Raw genomic sequence first — 13,956 nt, 5'->3', positions numbered from 1 at the left:
AAACCCTGACAAATGAATTATGTTATTGCATTCTAATACAGTCTAGCAAATTTCCTAGTTTTCTCTCCGTTCCTAACCTGAGAGGATCTGCGTCATCATTTCATCATAACGTGACATATTGTGACTTTTCTCCCCCTTAAATTGGGGGTGAGCGTGACCAGCTCATGACACATCCTCCTGTGGCCTGCAAATTTGACAGCCCTAATCTAACCTAATGAGACATGAAGGATTCAGGTTCCTACCATGGATGGATGGTTACCTCCAAGAAATATTTCTTCCTCAAACACTGCTTTCACAAACAGATCTTCACTGAATATATGGTAGTTCATTTATGGATGTCTGATAGCAGCTACAAAAATGCTTTTCAAGTCCTGGAGGGCTACTTATTCTGGAATATATAAATTCACATACTTCCTTTCTTTGGAAATTGAGAAAGTGGTTTTCTTGAGTACTGTGAAGAATTAGTGATCAATGATCTGTAAAACGATTTGCAAAGCCCAGAGTATGCAGGATATTGTTCATATTTCTAGATGCCCACCACAAGAATGCAGATTTCACTTTTATATGATCCATTTGTATTCCTTTTGCAAAGATCTGGTAACCCAAATAGTCCAACTGGGGGAGATCACTTTATCAAAAAGCTCATGTTTGCAAAGTTTCTCAAAGAACCCTGGATGTGAATCTCATGCAAAAATGGGTCTAAAAAGTCAATATAGCATCCAGGTACATCACAACATATCCAAATATTAGGAAAATATTTCATTCATGAATCTGGAGTAGACCATGTCACAATTAACAGAATCAAAAGGCATGTCTGTATTCAAATTGTTATCAGAGGTGGTTAAATGTTTCTCCGTGTTTCATTCTGGTCACGTTGTAGGTGCCTGCCAAGTGTAGTTTCATGAAACTATTTGCTGAAGATGGTCAGCATATTTGAAATAAGAGGCAGTAAGCAGTGATCCTTGATACAGAAGTATACAGTTCAGAAGTATGTAGTCATAAACAGTCTTCAAGGAATTACATTTCTTGGATATGTCCCCCCCCCCTTCCCCCCCCCTTTCTCCCCCCCCCCCCTCCCCCTTTTTCCCCCCTCCCCCCCCCCCCCCCCTCCCCCCCCCTCCCTCCCCTCCCCCCCTTTCCTCTTTCCCCCCCCCCCCTTTTTTTCCCTCTTCCCTTCCCCCTTTTCCCCCCCCCCCCCCCCCCCTTTCCCCCCCTTCCCCCCCCCCCCCCCCCCCCCCCCCCCCCCCCCCCCCCCCCCCCCCCCCCCCCCCCTTAGTTGTGGGGTTTTTTTGTTTTGCGGGCTGGGGGGGGGGGGGTGTTTGCGCCCCGCCCCCCCCCCCCCGTCCCCCCCCCCCGCCCCCCCCCCCCCATCGGGCCCCGCCGGGCGGCGCCCCCAAAAAAAGGGACCGAAGGGGGGGGGCGGGGCGGTGGCGGCCCCCCCCCCCCCCCCCCCCCCCCCAACCCCCCCCCCCCCCCCCCCCCCCACCAACCACCCACCAAAAAAAAAAAAACGGACGCATTAAAAAAAAAAAAAAAAAAAAAAAACAAAAAAAAAAAAAACAAAAAAAAAAAAAAAAAATAAAAAAAAAAAAAAAAAAAAAAAAAAAAAAAAAAAAAAAAAAATAATTTTAAAAAAAAAAAAAAAAAAAAAAAAAAAAAAAAAAAAAAAAAAAAAAAAAAAAAAAAAAAAAAAAAAAAAAAAAAAAAAAAAAAAAAAAAAAAAAAAAAAAAAAAAAAAAAAAAAAAAAAAAAAAAAAAAAAAAAAAAAAAAAAAAAAAAAAAAAAAAAAAAAAAAAAAAAAAAAAAAAAAAAAAAAATAAAAAAAAAAAAAAAAAAAAAAACCAACCCCCAAAAAAAAAAAAATAAAAAACTAACTAAACCCTTTTCATATATATATATCTTTTTTTTTTTTTTGTTTTCGCCATCATTATAAATTCCCAAAAATATGTGTAGATGTGGACTGGTGGAAGGGCAAATAAATCCTTTTCTCAAATTGTCAACCAGAAACTTTTAAAGTGCTGAATTCCTGAGGAGACATGGGATATTGTTTCCTAGCTGGAATCTTCAAATCAGGTTCCATTAGCAAGCTGCATAATTTTCTGGCAAAGAAGAGGATCCAGAGAACAGAGAAGATGATGGAGAAGCTTGCAAACTGTGTTGTTGACATCTTTGAAATTAAAAAGAAATTGTTCCTTGCTTCTACTGAATAACTGGATTATGGATTTGCAGTCAATCAATGCCCAGCACAATGGGAACACATTAGTAAATTGTGACATAGAAGGAGTCGAAACAAATTCTGCTTCCAAGAGAATCTGGGTTAAGAGCAACCTCTAAAATGGTAACAATTTCAAGTTTGAACATGTTAACCTTGAAACTTCAGTTACAAAAATAAAGATAAATAGAAATTATGCTTAGGGACTAAGTGTGACACCTGACTGTACTGGGTGAAATCAACAACAAAAATCAGTGTAAGGAAGCTAAAAGTATCATTTAAGAAAATCCAGATTTACCACACTGATCTGTTTATTTTTAATATCTGCTTTTTTGGCCATGTACAGGTTTCTGAAGCACTTTCTAGTCAGTTTAAAACATAATCCAAACCAATGAAACTAAAAACTATAGCCAATTAAAATATAAATTTATGTAGGTGGAAAAAATGATGGGGAAACCTGTGAAGGACCTGGTTTCATTTATGTTTGTTTGGATAAAGAGGCTCTTCTTCTCCACCTAAAAAAATAATATTCATTTTTTGTTCCTTTTTCCATGCTTTGTGGAATGGAAACAAGATGTGTGTTCTCTGGCTTTTGCAGCAGTAGAGATACTGTTCTGTGCATCACCTTTACAACCTAGTTCACATGTTGCTTTACACAAGGTGTCCAGGATCCAATTGAAGTGCTCACTTAAACTAAGCTCCTCTGTTTACAGAATTAAGTAGTTGGGCACATGCAAGAGATAAAAAAAACTAAAAGCAAACATTGCTCAGGGAACAACTCTGCTTTGTGCTCTTCTACCTGAAGTTATTTTCCTGACACAATACTTGGTTTCTGAATCTAAGTTTTGACTGACACTAAGCTTTAGGCAGTAAGATTATGAAACGTTACCAATGACCTCTCATCTAACTAATCAAAAAGCGAGCACGGTGGTAACTTTGAAAAGGTCAAACGGAATCCTTTATAGCTTTGTGCTAACACAATTACTGATTGAATTGGCATATCACACTAGACCATGGTTGCTTATAGCTCGTTAAGAAAAACAAGTACAGCGTTTCGAACGTTAGCCATCAAATCAGAGCTCGGGTTCACTTTCCAAATCACTTTTGCCCAATCGCTCTTTTGCTAAGGAATGGTTTGAAGTAAGGCAGGCGTGTATTTTCTACAATTAACAGACACAGGTTCTTTCCTATCCTGACGCTTTTTTTTAAAGCGGGGGAGTTGGATTTCTCCAGTCGAAAATTTTAGTGGAAAGAGAGGAAGTTGGAAAAGAAAGAAAGCATACACCAATCGGACACCGCCAAGAAGAGAAGGCTATGATTGATGTTTATTCTGTTTAATCAAGCTTAAAGGTATTTCGAAATACCGTCGTCTCAGCCACTCAGATAACAAAATTTGGATGCTAGAAATTGATTGACATAGCAGCTATCTAATAATATCGAATCAGTTTCAGGAAGCTAGCTTGCAGGACTTAAGTGGTGGGCGGGCAGTCTAAACCGCCTCAGCGTGTACTCTCAAAGTATCTTGCTGATGGGAGGGTGGAGGAGCGCGTGACGAGACTCTAGAGTGACAACGATTGTATCCAATGGGGCTGGAAGCATCGAGCGAATGTGACCAATGGAAAAAGCGAACTGGGTTGGCGAGGGCAGCGCGGTGACTGTGGGTTAGATAGGGTGTGAGAAGTTAGTGGCGCTGCTGCTGTGAGGGGACGGAGACGGCGTTCCCCCCCCCCTCCCACGGCTGAAGCTTGGATCAACGCGCGATGCTTACGGACGGCACAGCCGCCCCGACTCCCACCGGCGATGAGGAAATAGACTCGGTGACGCCCCGTGCTGCCCCGGCCGCCATCGTTGAGGCCTCCACGGCCGGGCCTAACCCGTTGGGGTTGCGGGCCGTGCGCCTCTTCGGAGAGGCTGGGCCCTGTGGGCCGATAGGTTCGGCAACAACTTCGGGAGAGGCCGGGGCTGCTGCCGCCGCTGCCGCCCTCGACTTTAAACTGGCGGCCGCTGTCCTGAGAAGTGGGGGCGGCGGTGGATCTGGCAGCGACGAGGACGAAGTGTCTGAGGTGAGAGAGGCCTTCGCTCCCGCCAGGCTATCCGCGAAGGATGGTCGCCGTCTCGAGTGGAGCTCCCTGCCGCGCTGGGTGCCAGCCCCGCCCGTCAAGCTCCGGGATCCTTTCTGCAGGCCCTTCTTGGTCGCATAAAGGAGGGTGGAGACCCAGCCACCCGCCCCAACACCCAAATCGGCTCCCGGTTGCCTCTCCGATTTTAATAGGAGGGCCGAGGCCTGCTCCTCTTCTTGATTCATTGTGTAAAGGGAGGGCAACTGGAGACGAGCCCTGCACGCTCCTATTAGCCCGTCTCTCTCGCCTTACCTGTTCAGGTCTCGATGATGGCGGAAGCGATCTTCGCTTTCTGCAGAATCTTCTTTCCCGCGCCTGTGAGGGTTTTTATTGGGGAAAGTTGTGCTAATTGCTTTTTCGAGGCTGGGGAGAGATCTGTGAGGGTAAAAAAAACACGACCTTTTTGTGTTATTTTTAACGTGTAAATTTAATTCAGATCCCTTTGACTGGAATTGTACTTCAGCTTAGTAGTTTGTGTGTGCTTAGATGCAGCTGAGGATTCCTTCTCAATGTACGAGTCTTCAACTTCATCTCATAAGTAAAAAACAGTCTAAGCTGCATGTATTTATTTTAAGAATGCCAGAAAATTCAGATAGATGATAGTCTGATCTGGATATTTATATGGCTTCTCACATTCAAGCATAAATGTGCCTAACTAGACATGTAGGAGCATCATTCATGTGATCCTGAAATGAATAATTGCTTTCAGATATGTGGGGGGGAAACAGCAGGTACTATTTTCACCTTGGACATCACTTTTAAGGAGGTATATTGTTTATGGGAATTGGTAATGTTTTTTATTGTAATTTGTTGTATTATTTACTTTTAATTTGTAGCTTCACATTATACGAACATATTACAAAATCTTTTAAAAGACCATAGAATAATAGTGATCTTAATAGAAATTCTGATGAGATTTATGTGTAGTAAAGAGGATCCCATTAGAATTAAATATTAATTGCAAATATTCGTTGCAAAATTCAGATGTTTTTACAGAAGGATTTAGATAAGATAACATTAATACATTTAAAGAAAAAGATTAAAGGTAGTCCTTGATTTACAACCATTCATTTAATGACCATTCAAAGTTAACAGTGGCACTGAAAAAAGTGACTTATGACTGTTTTTTACACTTAACAACTGTTGCAGTATCCCCATGATCATGTGATCAAAATTTGGATGCTTGGTACCTGGTTCACATTTATGACATTTGCAGTGTCTCAGGGTCATGTGATTTACCTTTTGCAACCTTCCAACAAGCAAAGCCAATGAAAAAGCCAGATTTACTTAACTGTGTTACTAAACAAATACAGTGATTCACTTAACAACTATGGCAAGAAAGGTTGTAAAAATGGGATGATTCACTTAATCTGTCTCTCTTAGCAATAGAAATTTTGGGCTCATTTGTGGTTGTAAATCGAGGATTCCCTATAATTCACCATCTAATGTTTTTCAGAATTATTAAACACTCATCAAGCCCCCATAATAGATTTTAGGAATTTTTGCACACATGGGTAGCACTAGATTGGGCAAGGTGCTAGCACTTAGAAGATAGAATAGAATTCTTTATTGGCCAAGTGTGATTGGACACACAAGGAATTTGTCTCAGGTGCATAAGCTCACAGTACTACTGTGCTTACATTTTTGAGTACAAATTCTCAATTCCATCCATATGGAACAAAAAATAGTTATAGAACAATCAAGAATATTGTTACATGGTGTTCTACTTGATTTTTTATATGAGATTGATGCTAATTTGATGAGGGACAGATTATTAAAGCTAACCAGATCTTGGGTTAAATTGTCTGATTTTTATAATAAGGGGCTACTGCAAACAATTTTCTTTAAGCAGCTGTCTTTTGAAGGGGATCTTCTCAGCAGCCTTGTCTTTATAATATACAATTTGATACAACAGTTAAAAATGATTATTAAAACATAGGCTATGTACTTCAATTTACATGGAAGTAGTAAGTTGCTATGGCTGTAAGATTTTGAAGCAGTCTGCAGAAAAAGAGCATTAAAATCTAACTTTAGTTTCTGTATCAAAACTGTAGATTTCAGTTGTTAATTGTTTCAGACCCTTATCTTCATTTTTCATGTTTATCCCTTAACATCCATGTTCTCTTAGGATCAGAAGATATGCCATGGCCCTGTTTACATTTTAACTTATAATATTTCTTCTGTCAGCCTGCCTGTGAATAATCTCCTGCATGACTGCTTCAGATTATTAATTTGGAAATGATGTTTTACAATGTCCATACACATGTGATTAGATCTTTGTTGGGTCTGGGGGTTTCATTATTACCTTACTTGGGGGGAAAGGAAGCAGCTTTTCAGGCTTGCTAGTCAGACATTTGAGTGGGCCATTGGTTAAAATGATGGCCAAGTCAGAATTTAAAATCACAAGCTGTAGATATATTTTGTAGAAATTTACTCATTTTTGTAGGTCTAGATGACACATTTCACATCTGAGATTAATATAAACTTAATTTACCTTGTTTCAGATACTTAGACTGGTTCATTTTATGCTAAACCATAAAATGATTCAGTTTTGACTTAATTCTTGTACAGCTATTATAATAAACCAGGGTTTTACAAGTCTTAATTTAATACAGTGCAAAAGTAAAATCTAACAAACGATCATGCAAAGGTGGCTGATACACCAACCAACATGACTGACTGTAGTTTGATATTTAGATGATACAGTACCCACTTATAGTTGGATGAATCAGCCTGGGTTGGTCTTTCATCTTGTACATTCACTGAAATCATAGAATCTTAGCATTGGAAGGGACCTTAGAGGTCACCTGGTCCAATCCCCTGTCCAATGTAGAACTCTGACCATTCCAAACAAATGGGTATTCAGTCTTTTCTTGGAAACCTCTAGTGGTGGAACACTACAGTTTCAGAGGGAGGCTGTTCCATTGCTTAATTAAGAAATTCCTCATTTCAGGTTTGGATCTTTTACTGTAAAGCTGCCACCCATTGGAAGTTCTTATCTTGGTTGCCCTGAAGAATACATTGACACACGCTTCCCTGTGTCATCCCTTCATATATATTGGAAGGAAGACTGCTGTCTTATTCCCTATTACCCTTCTCTTTTTTAGTTTAAACATATCAAATTTTTTAAATCATTTTTCATAGGATTTAGCCTCCAAGCTCCTTACCATCTTCATTACTTTTCTTTGCACTCTCCAGTCTCTCAGCATCCTTTTTGTCCTAGTGACTGGGACTGCGCACCATATAGTCATACTATCAGTTCTCATGATTTTGTCATACCTCTTGATGCAGCCTAAAATATCAAACTGCAGTACATTGCTGTTCATGCTACGATGACAAAGATACATGGGTGAGGGATGTAGGAAGAGAGTTAATTGAATTCTTACTGTTCCCTTTCTATTTTTAAAATCACTCCACGTGCATTTCATGGGATAGTTCCCTGTTTAAAAGAAGATTGAAACTGGGATCTGCCCCATCATCCATAACGTGGAGGTGTTTTTTTTTTTTTTTTTTTTTTGAGGAGAATACTAAGGAGAAATAACTTTTTTTTCCTGCCAATTACCTACCTTCTCTCCCCTCCACCTCTCCCAACCCCCCACCCCCCAAATCTGATTTCAGAGCTAGATTCCAGCTGGAAGGAAAAGCTTAGAAAACAAACTGTGTAAATGAACCATGTGTGAGAGAGGCTAGGATTTACTCACCATACCACTATGAATTTGACCCAGTATTAAATATGTAATTGTACACAATTGTTTAAATTTCCCTATTCTAGGTTTGCCGCCATCATATTTGTATTTTAGAAAATTCTTTAAAGCTTCAGTCTGATGATCTAGGAAAAGTTTATTCATCAAGGCAAAGGCTTGATTCAAACGCAACACTGATCTATAATGTGGTTTGCTTGTTTGTAACTGAAAGTATGAAACTAAAAATTGGCATTTCTAAACTCTGGTCTATCTTTAGTGATTATGTCAAGGAAAAAATCCTGCTGACCTCCCCACAAAATGTCAGGGTTCTCTCAGTGCACTTAGAAACCATTCATCTGAATTCAGCAATTTGGTGCACTTCTTTCAAAAACATGATTTAGCAAAATTATTATTGGATAATTGGATTTATGTTAGATGAATTGAAATTCTAAATACCAAACAACCAAACCGTTCATAAACACAATGAATGTAAATGTAATCTGTGATCTGTAGTTGTAAAATCTATCTCTTTTTGAAACAGTAGATCTTTACAAATGCAACTATGGTAGTTCCTTGTTTTTTCTTAATACCTATTATTAAATAGTTTTGTTATAAACCATATTTCCATTTGCACTTTGGTAGTAGCTGCATCAGAGCCAGTTTGGTAGCTCAGGCTAAGGCACCAAGCTAAAAACCTCAAGATCATGAGTTCTAGTCCTGCCTTGGACATGAAGTTAACCTTTGGCCAGTCATTTTCTTTCAGCCCTAGGAAGGCGGAAATGGCAAACCACTTCAGAAGAACCTTGGCAAGAAAACTGCAGCAAGTTGCAAAGGCAGTATCTGAGAATTGGAGAATTTTCAATTTTTATGACAACAGAGATGGAAAAGTGATCAGTATTAACTTATGAGGCAGTGGAGAGCCAAGGACCTGAATTTACTAGCAGTGGTATGAAGTGGCCTGCAATATTTTATGACTCACATTTTTATGAATGGCAACAACAAAACTACCCCCCCCCCCCCCAAATTAGCAGAACCTGCTTTTTTTGCATAGAAGAACTATGTTTTAGCACAGAAATCAAATTCCTTGGTTCAGAACTCTCATATATTTTATTAAATCAAGCCAGATTATGGATTTAATTTATGCATATGCTATATTATCCTTACAAATAATTACAATGCGGGGAGTTAACTTTTTAAAAAGAAAATATTTTAAAAGCTACAGTTCAAAAAAATCCAGTAAAAACGTTAAAACATGTTTTACCCATAAATTAAGTATTTGAAACAGGGTAATAGTGCCAACAAAAAGTGCAGAATTTCATTAAGCTTAGGTGAACAGAGACACTGAATAAGAAGGGAATTGCATAGTTGGGTATGCCTATTGAGATGCCCTTTCTCATATTGCTAACATAGTGAACTGATTGTCAGATGTGATTCTTTCAAGAAGGCATCATCATTAAATCTTTTAAGTGATGAGTCTCAGAGAGCAGGTGCTTCATCAAATGTTCCTAAATATTGTATTTGTACATCATCCTGAAATTAAAGTAGTGGCTAACTAATGGAAATCCTTTAGAACTTGTACAACATGACTGGTATGGTATGGGTGAGCATAGACTTTGCATATTTGGTGTAAACTATAACTTCTGGAATAGCTTGATCTGCTGTTGGAGCTTTGGATGGATTAGTGTGGTCATGTTATTCTTTGTCAACAAAGGCCATTATTGGAGTAGGAAGAAAGCACTCCATATTACAGAGTTTCACAAACTTAAAATCTGCCCATGTAAATAAAGCACAATACTTTGTGTCTCTTCATAAATGAGAATAATTGCAGAATTCCTGGGCAGAAATTTAATAAGGCTAGAAATAGGATTTGAATTTACAGTATCATTTTTAGCTTTTTTTGTAGTCAACCTATACTAGTCAGGGATTTGAAAGGGGAAATTACTATTTTTACAGTCAGGTTTACTATAGTTTTAGCATCAAATGACAGATTACTACTTAGTCCATCTCCTTGTAAATATCAATAAGATGGGCATAGTACAATTCCTTACAAAAATGTAACAAGAGTTTTAACAAATCTGTACTGTTCAGGATTTGTCTCTAAAATCCTAAAAAAGAGTTTACTGCCAAACTAATCAAAACAAGTTAATTTATATTTCTATAAGTGTGCAGAGGAAATGATATTATGAAACTTAGCTTCAGTGTTGCAGGTGCTTGGATTGCTCTGATCAGTGACAAAGGCAAGTTCACTTCCTAGCAAGATGCAATCAGAGCTATATAAATATTCATACGTAAGGGGCAGGGCAATAAAATATAAGCTGCCCATTCCACCTTTACTCAGAAGGGTAGATACATACAGGGCAACAAAGATACCCTATTAGCTTGTTAATAGTACTGAAAGAAAAACATTTACTTGGGCCAATGTAAAGACCCACCTATTTTCAGCTCTATAACACTCGAGATAGGGAGAGATTTCTTCTTAGGCACTTCTACATAGGAGAGATTGGAAATCAAATATTTCCAATGAGGTATTTCTATTTAATTTTTTCAGGCAAAAGGAAAGACATAGAGGAAAACTGATAAGCCAGGAGGTGCTTTTTTCAGTCTTTTTACACATATAAACCATAATTAACAAAATAATTCTACTGGAGGAAAGATTCATTCATGAATTGATAATGAACCAAAATCTCAACTGAAATTATACCACAAGATAGACCATAGAACATCGGACTAAATCACCTCTTTAATGCGCATAATTCTTAAGGAAATACTGTAAAGCAGCTGTTTTAATTTCAAAAACAGTATTGACATAGTTCAGAAACAAACATTTTCTGAGTACCTCCTACAGAGTGTTTTGTATATGTCTTCCCAGGTTCAGAAGGTAACCACCAAGTATTTTAATAATCTTATATATAATTCCCATCCTTTTTCCATTTTTTTAAAAAAACATAACTTTAGATTTTTATAGTTCTTTAGAATTACATTAAATGGCAAGTACCTAGGGAGTTTTTCTCAAGCCAACAGATTTTTCTAGAGGATTACATCATCCTATGCCACAATGTGTAGTGGTTTGCCAGCAAGCTCTACATCAGCAAATCTTATGATCAATGCAATTGTATAAAAATTAAATGCATTCTTTTTTGAGTAGGTATTGCTTTAGACAGATTTCTTCCATTGGCTCTAAAAATTACACTTAGCTTTCGGATGTTACTGCAGAACTGTTGAACAACTAGCAGGTATTTCTTTATGGAAGGTATGCCAATTTCCTCTAGCTTTTCTCCAGATATGAAAACAAAACCAGATTTCTTAAATTTACCACATGCTATATATGAATCCATATGTGAGATTATGTATTTTCCAGATAGGTGCTGAAAAATTAAACATTGATTAAAATAGCATGGCAATATCAATTTAAAGTTTATTAGAACCTAAAAATGTTCAAACAGAAAATAGGGAAGAATTATAATAATATATTAAACTTGTATGCTGCCATTGAGTCTGGATGGTTCACAACAATCCAGCAAAGAAATAAAAATCAGTAAAGAATACATAAAAATAAAACATCCCAGGCAGTATGAAAGGGCTCCACCTCTTCAAAGGCCTGAGTGAAAAGCCAATTCTTTACAGGTCTTCTAAATGACAAGGTGTCATGTGACTACTCTCTTATTACCTCACTTTAGTGGTTGTCATTATGTAAATCACCCAAGATTGTTAAGCAAGACATGTGACCTTACAATTTTACTACTGACTTCTCTACTGACACTGCTTATCAGAACCTGGCAATCAAGTGCACAAAGATTAATCGTGACTGGAACAGTGGACTATTAGTGGCAAAGCACACAAATTTTGCTCATGTGACTGCAGAGACACTGTGACACTCATTAAATGCAAGGACTGGTCATAAAGTTTTTCAGTACTATTGTAATTTAAACAGTTGTTAAGCAGAACAATCATTATATGAGGACTACCTGTATCCTATCTGAATGGCCTACACACCAAGTCACTGACTCTTGGTAGGACTCAGTTGGAGACAGTTCCTCCCCATCCAAACCTGCATAATCCTTGTCCTGGGACTATAAATATTAAAATATTGTAATGCAGATTAGCAGAATTTTCTCAGCTTGGATTAGCCCTTTTAGCGTTCCTAGCATGGAACAAAACAGGTTGTTCAAAGATATGTTCTAACATCAGGACAAAGTGAGAAACTCTCTTCAACATAAACTGTTCTTATATCCCAAAATCATTTTTTAAAATAATTCCATATCATGGAGACTTGGAGTTCAGTGCGTAACAAAACACAGATTGTATCTTGTGTTATTTAATAATGCTATTTGTGGGCAAGGAGAATTAGGGAGAGTTAGTTAAGTACGTGTTCTGAGTTTGAGAATAATTTTGAACTGTTTGCAGAGAGATGTAAGATGGGTTGAAAATCCTGAGTTTTACAAATATGGAGTCAACTTGTTATCTGTCCAGGCATTCCCTCCCGTTTTGTTAAAGTTATTTTTTGCTATTGTTTTGATATAAAAGAACCAATTTGGTATAGAGGTGAAAGTGATGGTGTAAAAACCAGGAAACTCTGAGTTTTAGTCCTACCTTAGACATGAAAAACCAGCTGGTTACTTTTGGGTCAGTCTCTTTTCCTCAGCTATACCCACTTGACAGGATTGTTGCTGTGGGAAAAACAGGAGGAGAAAGAAATATGTATGTTTGCTGCCTTGAGTTATTTATAAGGTAATAAAGGTAGGATTCTAAAATTCAAATAAACAATGCATATTTAATTAATTAAGAATTATAGGGAGTATTAATAAGAGAAGAAAAAACCTTTTTATCCATACTTTCCGATAATAACTCGGGGATTAGAGGGAAAAGTTTCCTTTGCTTGATTCACAACAAGATGGTAGTAAAGGGTCCAGAATGCAATTTCAAGGACAGTATTGTATGCAATTGCTGGTGATATCTTTCTTGCATTTGGCAAAGTTATATGAGATATTTATGAATAGTAAGACATGACACCATTATGAATTTTATCTCGGTTTCAGTAATGTCTTTGTATTTTGCTTGTCCCATTTCATGGCCAGGTGGTGGAGCAAGAAAATATCTGCAAGTGTTTTAAAAGTTTTTCTGTATATGCTTATAAGTCCATCACAGTTAAACTGAATCCAATTTTGGGATGTATTTTAGAACCTATTTTTTTTAGCTTAACCGCGAGTATATACAATATATTCAAAATAAAATCCGTATTATAGAAGTATAATACTTCTCAATGAAGATCACAAACTGTTAACAGGTTAAAAAAGAAAAGGCAGAGCTATCATGCAGAAATGATAGGCTATATTTGATAGGTGTTAATGTTTTGCAATAAGTGTTAGAAAACTAATCGTTTGATATAGGAATGTTTACAACACTTATAAAACTAATTTCCATGGCCTCTTTTCATCAGTTGATAGTTCTTAGTACGTACAAATCCCTTATTTAATTTATTGGCCATATTGTGTAAAATGAGGGATCAAGGGCTTGACTTGAACTCCATTGTTCTCTATAATGGAACACTTGAACCATTTCAAGTATTGTTTGATTTGAACATAGAACACTCAAAGTATTTTGATTTTTGTTCTGTGAACATAACCTACATGAAACATTCAAATGGAATGCTCCAGTAGAACTGTTTTTTTCTCAGCTAAACTTTTTTTCTCCATTTCATGCATGCTCTACTAAAACACTTTTTTACTTATTTCAGTAATCAAAAATGCAGAAGTTGTTAATTTGATCATACCTTTTTACTAAATGTAATAACTGTTCCATGGGATAACAACTACAAATATTTATTGCTTTGGAATGAGAAAGAAATGTTTATATTGTATATGTTACTATTTTATAAAATAATACATGTTTTGGACATGAAATATGTTCTCCAATGGCACGAATGTTAACACTAAATTGTACT

The 13,956-nt window shown here is 37.4% G+C and overlaps 1 protein-coding gene across 13 annotated transcripts in view; it reads left to right on the top strand.

The window, feature by feature from the left end:
* Positions 1–3,743: 3,743 nt before the first annotated feature.
* ANKHD1 (ankyrin repeat and KH domain containing 1) overlaps positions 3,744–13,956 on the top strand; it is a 112,288-nt gene continuing 102,075 nt past the window's right edge. For 7 of the 13 annotated variants that reach the window (XM_087961030.1, XM_026672587.2, XM_087961029.1 and 4 more), the window contains exon 1: positions 3,843–4,275. In XM_087961030.1, coding sequence (XP_087817156.1) covers positions 3,973–4,275 — 303 coding nt within the window. In that variant the 5' untranslated portion in view covers positions 3,843–3,972. Of the gene's footprint in view, positions 4,276–13,956 lie in introns of all 13 variants that reach the window. The other 6 variants (XM_026672583.2, XM_026672582.2, XM_026672585.2 and 3 more) reach the window with 3 other exon arrangements.

Source organism: Notechis scutatus, chromosome 3, assembly GCF_049901735.1.
Source record: "Notechis scutatus isolate UNSWTSFEM ecotype Mainland chromosome 3, rNotScu1.2, whole genome shotgun sequence".
NCBI classification, from domain to species: Eukaryota; Metazoa; Chordata; class Lepidosauria; order Squamata; family Elapidae; genus Notechis; species Notechis scutatus.
The sequence above is the reverse complement of the archived record's forward strand: the minus strand, read 5'-3'. Positions and strand labels throughout refer to the sequence as shown.